Source organism: Argentina silus (assembly GCF_951799395.1).
Source record: "Argentina silus genome assembly, chromosome: 10".
Classification (NCBI taxonomy): Eukaryota; Metazoa; Chordata; class Actinopteri; order Argentiniformes; family Argentinidae; genus Argentina; species Argentina silus.
In genome coordinates, this window is record NC_139664.1 from 868,240 (window position 1) to 878,239 (window position 10,000).

A 10,000-nucleotide genomic window follows, 5' to 3' on the forward strand; every position below is an offset into this window, starting at 1 on the left:
AATTGGTGGAGAGCCCCCTCTGTGGGACTGATAGTGACTGAATGCTGTTCTATGAAGGTTCTCCTGTTCGCCCTGCCAACGTCTTTCACACCAGAGAGGCCTGCGACCTCAAACCTAATTAGCAGGTCATTAGAAAGTGTTCAACTTCTTGGTCCTTGTCCAGAAGTACAGAGTGAGGCTGAGGATTTCACTGTGCCAGTCAGCCAGGGACAAGGCTGATACGCTTTAAAAAGACTCATTAGAAACACTGGATTTCCTGTGAGAGTCATCCCATTGAAATGTGCCGAAATTCAATTAAAAAAGGGATGCACCTGGAATTTAACTAGATGTAATTATGCAGCAGTCTGTACGAGGGGGGGGAGGAATCAATATGCTTCCAGAGGAAAATGATTTTCCAATATCAGGAGTAATACCGCACAGTTAACAATATGAGCTTCATGAATGTTCGACGCACTGGGAGTTGAGGCACGCCGTGTTCCAAATTAAACCATATCGGAGAAGCTAATCTTTTTTTTTTTTTTTCTCCTCTCCTCTTTTTATCGCCTGTAGTGACATCACGCCCCACCCCCTCCACCCGTGGACGTACCTCCACCACCGCCACCCGCGTCGTCTGGGGTAATCACACGGTTGCCTCCTAGTTGCAGCGTGGTCTAGCACGCAGAAGGCTTCAGGTTGTTCTGTTAACACATAGAAGATTTGACAGCATCACAATTTCCCTGCTGTCTCACACGCACACACGCACGCACGCATACACGTATCATTACAGAAATGTAGGCTAAGAAAACAAACAACATAAGCTAGACAATATGGTCCCGATGTTAACTTCAGAGCCGCGAGGGTAACTCTGACTTTCATGCGTCGAGGTCAATGAGAAATGTGCGCATAAACGTTGAGTTACGCCCACGGATCTCAAGTTAGCACTGGGCGGACGGTGTGGTGCCGGCTGGGTGATAACCTCCATGTTGTTCTCTCATCACAGAGCCGACATGGGACGAACCGTTCACATACGGTAAGAGACGGTGTTTATATTCCCCCCGACAAAAAAAAGAAAAAGAATAACAACTAAAACCAGAGACTGGGTTTGCGCCGCTTCTCCATGCAGAATGCCAGCAGTCACAGACGGAGGCAGCGAACTCCATGTGACTGCTCTGGTGTGAGCACTGGAGAGACGGTGGAGATACTCCATTCCAGGGGAGGCTGGCGGAGGTAGGAATCGGAGGACGGGCTCATTGTAATGCATGGAATGGATTGAGGATGTTTGATACCATTCCTTATTCCGTTCCGTGCATTACAATGAGCCCGTCCTCCGATTTCTACCTCCACCAGCCTCCCCTGCTCCACTTCTGTGCTTTTATTTAGATGTTGTAATGAGTCACACTGTCAATATTAGCTATATTAACCATTTCAATAAAGACATTTCAACATATGTCTAATGTTAGTCTAGTCTATCTATACCTGTGTATGTATCTAATATGTCTACTGTATTTATGTCTAATACGTTGAGTATCTCTGCTCTGGCTGTTCCTCTCCATATCTCTAATTTGGACTATCTCTGTTCAGGCTGTTCCTCTCCATATCTCTAATTTGTACTATCTCTGTTCAGGCTGTTCCTCTCCATATCTCTAATTTGTACTATCTCTGTTCAGGCTGTTCCTCTCCATATCTCTAATATCTACTATCTCTGTTCAGGCTGTTCCTCTCCATATCTCTAATATCTACTATCTCTGTTCAGGCTGTTCCTCTCCATATCTCTAATTTGTACTATCTCTGTATCTCTCCATATCTCTAATTTGTACTACCTCTGTATCTCTCTTCAGACTACTACAAGCTCCGTTATGCTGGGTTATCCATTGCAGCGATGCTCTTCATCCTAGGCATCATGGTCATCAGCTGTGAGTTTGACCACCTGACTACCTGACCATCTCTGACCATTTCACCATTTCACCATCTGACTACCTGGCCACCTGACCATGTCTGACCATCTGACCATTTGACCACCTGACCATCTCTGGCCACCTGACCATCTCTGACCACCTGACCAGCTGACCATCTCTGACCACCTGACCATCTGACCACCTGACCAGCTGACCATCTCTGACCACCTGACCATCTGACCACCTGACCAGCTGACCATCTCTGACCACCTGACCAGCTGACCATCTCTGACCACCTGACCATCTCTGACCACCTGACCATCTCTGACCACCTGACCATCTCGATTTCCATCTACACAACATATTACACTATTTTATTAGTTGACCCTTACCTAACAATTGCGCAACCTCTAACATCCTGTGTGTGTGTGTGTGTGTGTGTGTGTGTGTGTGTGTGTGTGTGTGTGTGTGTGTCTCTCTCTCTCTCTCTCTCTCTCTCTCTCTCTCTCTTTCATACACAGGTAGTAAAATGAGTCGGATTCCCAGGTGCCATGTGGGTAAAGGAAAGTAAGTACTCCTACTCCCATTGGTTGGACACACACGCCACGTTCCGCTCCACACACACACACGCCACACACACGGCCACTGATTGGCCACACACACACACACACACCACGCTAGTGTTTGTTGTTCCACTGTGTGTGTGTGTGTGTGTGTGTGCGCGTGCGCATGTGTGTGTTTGTTGACAGCTATCCCACAGAACGACAGTATATTAAGGTGACCTAAGTGATTATCTAATTGACCACAGTACATAAACATGTTCAAATACTGCACTGTAAGCATGGAAACTGCACTGCTGGAATAAAATATGTTTAATGTCCCGCCTCACATCCATCACCACAGCTGAATGGAATGCTGACTGAGGTCCGCACGGTGACGGATGGCCTGTATGAGGAACAGGCTCCCGTGTGCCGTGCTGTTAATCTTTCTGCTCATTGTTTTGATGAATTGACAGTCTGACAGATTCATGTGTGATTGATTGACGTTTGATTCATAATGTCTTGTGTGTTCTATTTCCCAGGTCATACCAAGTGACGAGAAATTAAAAAAAGGGGGGTGGGGACCTGCGTCAGGAGTGGCCTGAGGTAACCACCGGAGTTCACCAGAGGTTCAGGAAGACAACAGCCGTTGCTTGACGTCGACGACAAGCCCTGTGTGTGTGTGTGTGTGTGTGTGTGTGTGTGTGTGTGTGTGTGTGTGTGTGTGTGTGTGTGTGTGTGTGTGTGTGTGTGTGTGTGCGCGTGCGTGCGTGTGTGCGTGTCGTTCCCGCTGGGAGCATATATACTGAAAAATGTCTGTACTCACTGTAATGTAAGTCGCTTTGGATAAAAGCGTCAGCTAAATGGCATCTATGCGTGTGTGTGTGTGTGTGTGTGTGTGCGCGGGGTCACTGTCAGACAGAACTCTATGTCTTTCTCCTCAGAGATGAGAACAGGAGATAAGGGTTGTGTGTTGTGTGGTAACGAGGTTATATCAGAGGTGTGTCTTTAACCCTGTCAGCTTGCAGTAAGACAGTCACTGTCACTGATCCACAGACTGCCTCCCACCCTCTGTGCCTTAAACACTGACTAACAGACTGCCTGCATTCACAATGTTCACTTGTTTCATAGCCAGCGGTGTTTTCTATGCAGAATGAATTTCGACACGGTCATAAAATGTTATCATTTACAATAAAAACCTATTCGGTGCACAGCTCAGTGGTGCCCCCTAGAGCACAGCGACAAGTACTGCCTCCTTATCTCCGTATTAAATATTCCACGAAGCCGTTTGATTTGTTCCAAGAAGCCAATTTTCATATCTATCTTTTTCAGACATTATCATGCAGATATGATCTCAAAATGTGGAGACATTGTGTCTAATAAATCCCATCCATGACTCATCTCTGTGACTCTCATATGCTCTGATATTATACAAGTTCATCCTGACTTTGACAGCTTAATCTAACTAAACAGTCTCCCTATCTCTCTCTCTCTGTCTTTCTCTCTCTCTCTTTCTTTCTTTCTCTCTCTCTCTCTCTCTCTCTCTCTCTCAGTCTCTCTCTTTCTCTCTCTCTGTCTTTGTTCTGGGTTAGAGAAATACCAATATATGGCCACATAAAATTACAGTTGTAGGAATTGTGGGAAAATGCTTTATTGTCCTTCATTACTTGGTAATCATTTCGAACCTGCTCTGTATGAGTGTGTGTGTGGGGGGGGGGGTTCATTGTAGCAAATGCCAGAAAATGCCAGTAGTTATTAAGAAGCTGCCAGATGTGTTGTATTGTCAAAGGTTAAATATAGAAAGTCACACACTCAGTCGCTCCCAAAAGCATATTCAACAGAGGAGGCTGGTGGAGGTAGAAATCAACGGGCTCGTTGTAATGGAACAGAATGAGGAACGGCGTTGCATTTGACACCATTCCTCGTCCCATTCCATGCCTTCCATGAGCCCGTCTTCCGATTTCTACCTCCACCAGCCTCCCCCTGTCAAGGAAGCAACATTTCAGCACCCAGTGCCACGTCAGCGTCAGGATTGACATGGACGTCTTCACCCAATATATAGACTCACCGGCCACTTTATTAGGTACACCTTGCTAGTACTGGGTTGGACCCCCTTTATTAGGGACACCTTGCTAGTACTGGGTTGGACCCCCTTTATTAGGGACACCTTGCTAGTACTGGGTTGGACCCCCTTTTGTAGCCCATCTGCTTCAAGGTTCGACGTGTTGTGCGTTCAGAGATGGTCTTCTGCATACCTTGGTTGTAACAAGTGGTTATTTGAGTTACTGTTGCCTTTCTATCATCTCGAACCAGTCTGGCCATTCTCCTCTGACCTCTGGCATCAACAAGGCATTTTCGCCCAGAGAACTGCTGCTCACTGGATATTTTCTCTTTTTCGGACCATTCTCTGTAAACCCTAGAGATGGTTGTGCGTGAAAATCCCAGTAGATCAGCAGTTTCTGAAATACTCAGACCAGCCCGTCTGGCACCAACAACCATGCCACATTTAAAGTCACTTAAATCCCCTTTTTTCCCCATTCTGATGCGGTTTGAACTTCAGCAGGTCGTCTTGACCATGAACAGGTGTACCTAATAAAGTGGCCGGTGAGTGTATACATATATATATATATTTTAAAAGGCTGATTATCACCAAGTCATTTCATAGTGAATATCAGATAAACAGGACAGAAATGCTAAAAGCATCAAACAAGTCAAGTTTCAGTGCGTTCTCCAGCCCTCCTGCCGCGCGTGAACACCTTCCCTGTGATGTTATAGAAACACTGTAAACCGAGCAGGATGAATCACGCTGACAGAGTGAGAAACACACCTGCTAATCCTCCGGCTCATCTCTGCTCAATGTTATTTCCATTACCGCACGCAAACCCAACCGAGGTCTGAAATGGATTGGTCGAGTCTGGGTGGATAATGAAATAACGAGTCATGTCTTAATCACACTTTCTGTTTCTGGACAGGATGTTGCTCTGTCTTTATGATGTCTCTATGGAGACGGTGGAATCAATGAAGAAGAACATATCTGCACTGTTATGGGTCTGGGGGTAATAATAATATAATATGATTATATTTCATTTATTGAATTGCTATTTCATTGGAGCAAGAGTCTGAGGCTATTTTTGTTCCTTTGAGTGTTAGTGTTTACTCCCGGCTGTGTCTGCTACTGAGGGATATGTTTTCCTTTCTGTTCTTGACCTTGGAATCAATACCACAGTAACAGAGGGGGAACACAGACATATAAAAGCTATCCAAAAGATACACACGCACACAGACACACGCACACACATGCACGCACACGCACACGCACACATGCTGTATCTGTTAATCTCCTCGAAACCATCAAGCTATATCAGCACCTAAAAATAAAGCCAAGCAAAGTCACTTCCTCTTCCTCCAATGCTTCCTTAGTGTGTGTGTGTGTGTGTGTGTGTGTGTGTGTATGCGTGTGTTTTTCACTCAGAAACAGACCCAGCTTAATGTGACGATTAGTGAGAACTGTCTAAGCCTCTTAGTGGTTTTCTGCCTCTCTTTAGACGAGCCAAACAGCTCTAGATTAAAGCTCTCCTCCCGCGGCCCAAACCTCTGCTGCACACGCACACACAGGAGGGCCGGCAGAGAAGTCAACACACTGACACAAATAGTGACGGAACGCATTTTAATGTGAAAATTGGTGATATTACAGAATATGTCTGAGCTATATACATACAGTGGTGTATGTGTGCAGTAGAAGGCAGCAGACAGATCGTCATTACAGTAGAGATCAGTCTGTTGCAAAGGCCACTCAGGTAGTCCCACTTTAAACCAAGGATAATGCACTATAAAGAGTTAATGAAGCATTCGTAACCCCTACATAAGGCCTGGTGGAGGTAGAACCCGGAGGCGGGCTCATTGTAATGCATGGAACGGAATACGGATTGGTATCAAACCACTCCTCATTCCATTCCATGCGTTACAAACAGAACCCGTCCTCTGATGTCCACCTCCACAAGCCTCCCCTGTGCATAGATGTCTCACAAAATACAAGCAATGTCCTTGTATTATTGATTTGCCAACAGTGACTATTGCTTCCCTTTGTATTGCATGAAGTGTACTTGAGCGGGGGCAGGACTGGAGAAGAGAGAGAGAGAGAGCTGGCTTGTCTCCATGTGACCAATGATAGATGAATCTCCATCACCCTTGGCAAACAACATCACAAATGTACAAGATTATTCGACATAAAAACAAAAGTACTGATGGATATGTGTACTTAAGAACACGTTATGAAATATAATGTGAACCGGAGCGAGGCCGGTGGAGGTAGAAACCGGAGGACGGTCTCACTGCAACGCATGGGATGGAATGAGGAACAAGCCTGTCCTCCGTTTTCTGCCTCCGCCAGCCTCCCCCTGATAAGAATATAAAGAATGCAGTAAAACACAGTTATAATACATAAACCTACCAGTCAAATAAAACACAGTTATAATACATAAACCTACCAGTCAAATAAAAACCTTTTTTTTTTTTTTTTTTTTTTTACACAGATTGCATAGTACAGTGTTGCTGTGCAGCAAAGCGTCTTCCCTGAAATTGATCAAGAACATCAACCGTTAAGTCCTAGTCGGGCTATCATCACAGGCCTATCATCATCAAGCAACAGAGTAATCGCTAGTTAACCACTACTGTTAAGCACCGAGCCACCTCTGTATGAACTGTAATAATGCTACACACAGACATCACATGAGAGAGCAGGAGCCCAGAGAGGGCAGGAGTCTAGAGAGGGCAGGAGCCCAGAGAGGGCAGGAGTCTAGAGAGGGCAGGAGCCCAGAGAGGGCAGGAGCCCAGCCACAGAGGGCAGGAGCCCAGAGAGGGCAGGAGCCCAGAGAGGGCAAGAGCCCAGCCACAGAGGGCAGGAGCCCAGAGAGGGCAGGAGCCCAGCCTCAGAGGGCAGGAGCCCAGAAAGGGCAAGAGCCCAGCCACAGAGGGCAGGAGCCCAGAGAGGGCAAGAGCCCAGCCACAGAGGGCAGGAGCCCAGAGAGGGCAGGAGCCCAGAGAGGGCAGGAGCCCAGAGAGGGCAGGAGCCCAGCCACAGAGGGCAGGAGCCCAGAGAGGGCAGGAGCCCTGCCACAGCACAACAGACATCAACCTTCCTCCAATGTTCAGGTTATTATTCTATCTGCGTCTATGGCACTTGGGTGGCAGGGTAGGAGGGGCACTTTGAGAATGGCAGGGGAAAGGGGCGCGCACACAGACACAGACACAGACACAGACACACGTCCCTGGTTAGCGGTGTGTGTGTGTGTGGCGGGGCCTAGGCCTGGGGCCAGCCAGTGTCATAGGCGGTCTCCTTTCTCTTTATGTCTCTAGAACTAAAAAACACGGAGAACCTTGAGAAACTTACTTTCCATGAAAGCCCTTTTCCTAAAAAACACTAAAAGATGTATCCAACATCCAACATCCCTTTCTTTGGAGAGAGTGAAGGCCTGAGGACACTCTCTTTTGTTGTCTCTGCAGAGGAGAGCAGAGCAGAGCAGAGGAGAGGAGAGGAGAGCAGAGCAGAGGAGAGGAGAGGAGAGGAGAGGAGAGGAGAGGAGAGGAGAGGAGAGCAGAGCAGAGCAGAGGAGAGGAGAGGAGAGGAGAGCAGAGGAGAGGAGAGCAGAGCAGAGCAGAGCAGAGCAGAGCAGAGGAGAGGAGAGGAGAGCAGAGGAGAGGAGAGGAGAGGAGAGCAGAGCCGAGGAGAGCATAATGAGACTGAGGAGAGAGTAATACCCACAAACACAGCATCAAGCTGAATCAAAACATAGTTTGGACTTGTAGCGAATGTCCGGTTATTGGCTGTTTAAAAATACTATATATATATATATATATGGTAACATAATGCTTGCCTCTGCCCATGATGTCTGTATTGTGGTTGTATTGGTGTGGTAATGTGGCTTGACTGGAACAGTCTGACTGGTTAGACTACAAAGAGAGAGAAAGTGAAATGATTTTGTACTGTGTTCTATGTCTAATGGAACTGCTTTTGAAATGTCTGAGCTAAATTACACAGAAGAAAGACTTACTGGGCTTGTGATGCTTATTGGATATCATACACACACACAGAGACACACACACAAGTAGAACCTGTTTCTCAGAGCAACTGCTTGAATTTCATCCGCTAGGACATATTGGCGGTCTTCATACAGATCCCATGCTATAATGACATATCTAACAAGGGTGCCTCTGTACCCTACAGCCAGGCCACGTCCCCAGCTGATGACATCACAGCAGTACGGTAGAGAGTGGAGCAGGAAGAGGAAGCTGTTTGGGTGTTTTAACAGAGTGACAGGTTTCAACGCTACACCTGTTTTACTCCACAGTGACCCCGCCCCCCGCCCCCCCCGTGTCGCTGCCTCTGTGGCGCCCCGCCACGCCAGAGTACATCATGTCCGCCTTCCTCTCTCCCCTGACCCCCTCCGACCCCTGCCAAAACAACTTCCTGTCTCTGTAGCGCGAGGAGGAAGTCGGCGCGTCAGCCACCTCGGCCCGAGCTGCTTTTGTTCAGAGGGCACGATTGATTTCCATTTAAATGAAAAGAGAAACGGAGCAAGGGACGCAGAGAGAGAGAGAGAGGGAGAGAGAGGGAGAGGGAGGGAGAGAGAGGGAGAGGTCGGAGTACTCAGCATGAATGAAACATGTGCAGTGTGGGTATTTCCCTAATCACCCACAACCCCCCCGCCTCCACAGTTGATTTGATTCTCAAGATGTCTCACCTCCCCCACCCCCCCCTTCCTCCTCCCTCCCGCTTAATTCACCCCCCCCTTCCTCCCTCCCTCCCCCCCTCTCCTTTACTTCACCCTCCCTCCCTTAACCCTCCCTCTTACTTCACCCCCTCCCTCCCCTCACCCTTCCCCCCCCCACCCCACCCCAGCCCTCCCCCCACCGCCCCACCCCTCCACCACCCAAGCAAATAAAGCGTTAATCTACTTCTGCTCGACGGCAGCAGAGCTGTTTACAACCAGAGAGGTTGGGGATGTATGAGCGAAAAGCCTTTCAAAAAGAAAAAGGAGGAAAAAAAAAGAGAACAGCGTCATCCTTCACGGCGGTCCATTAATTCTCTCTCCGACGCACAAGAGGGCCATTGAGTTCAGAACGTCTTTCTCTCTCTCACTCTCTCTCTCCCTGTGTGTGTGTGTGTCTCTCTCTCTCTCTCTCTCTCTCTCTCTCTCTCTCTCTCTCTCTCTCTCTCTCTCTCTCTCTCTCTCTCTCTCTCTCTCTCTCTCTCTCTCTCTCTCTCTCTCTCTCTCTCTCTCTCTCTCTCTCTCTCTCTCTCTCTCTCTCTCTCTCTCTCTCTCTCTCTCTCTCTCTCTCTCTCTCAGGAGATGTCAGGTTGTTGTAGTTAAAGAGGAGAAGAACTGGTCTGGATTGGTACTGGGTTCAGACCAGTTTGTCTCATTCTAACAATAACACACCCACTCCCCTCTGACTCAGACCAGCCGGGCCTCAACACACCACTTAAACACTGATATAGAGACACACTGACACATAGCATAGCATAGCATAGCCACTCAAAGGATTAACTGCTAATTTGACGGGTAGTTTTTGTCTTCTTGCAAATGA

At 47.6% G+C, this 10,000-nt stretch overlaps 2 protein-coding genes across 3 annotated transcripts in view; one reads left to right on the forward strand and one right to left on the reverse strand.

Moving 5' to 3' along the window:
* fxyd5 (FXYD domain containing ion transport regulator 5) overlaps nucleotides 1-7,045 on the forward strand; it is a 13,389-nt gene extending 6,344 nt beyond the window's left edge. The window contains exons 6-10 of the mRNA XM_083679708.1: nucleotides 550-615; nucleotides 980-1,009; nucleotides 1,818-1,892; nucleotides 2,396-2,441; nucleotides 2,956-7,045. Coding sequence (XP_083535834.1) covers nucleotides 550-615; nucleotides 980-1,009; nucleotides 1,818-1,892; nucleotides 2,396-2,441; nucleotides 2,956-2,980 — 242 coding nt within the window. The 3' untranslated portion in view covers nucleotides 2,981-7,045. The remainder of the gene's footprint in view (nucleotides 1-549; nucleotides 616-979; nucleotides 1,010-1,817; nucleotides 1,893-2,395; nucleotides 2,442-2,955) is intronic.
* Nucleotides 7,046-9,537: 2,492 nt separating this feature from the next.
* Nucleotides 9,538-10,000, reverse strand: part of LOC310810477 (uncharacterized protein) — a 21,762-nt gene continuing 21,299 nt past the window's right edge. For both annotated transcript variants that reach the window (XM_083678249.1, XM_083678248.1), the window contains exon 8: nucleotides 9,538-10,000. This exon is cut by the window's right edge and continues 444 nt beyond it. The gene's annotated coding sequence lies outside the window, so the exon portion shown is untranslated.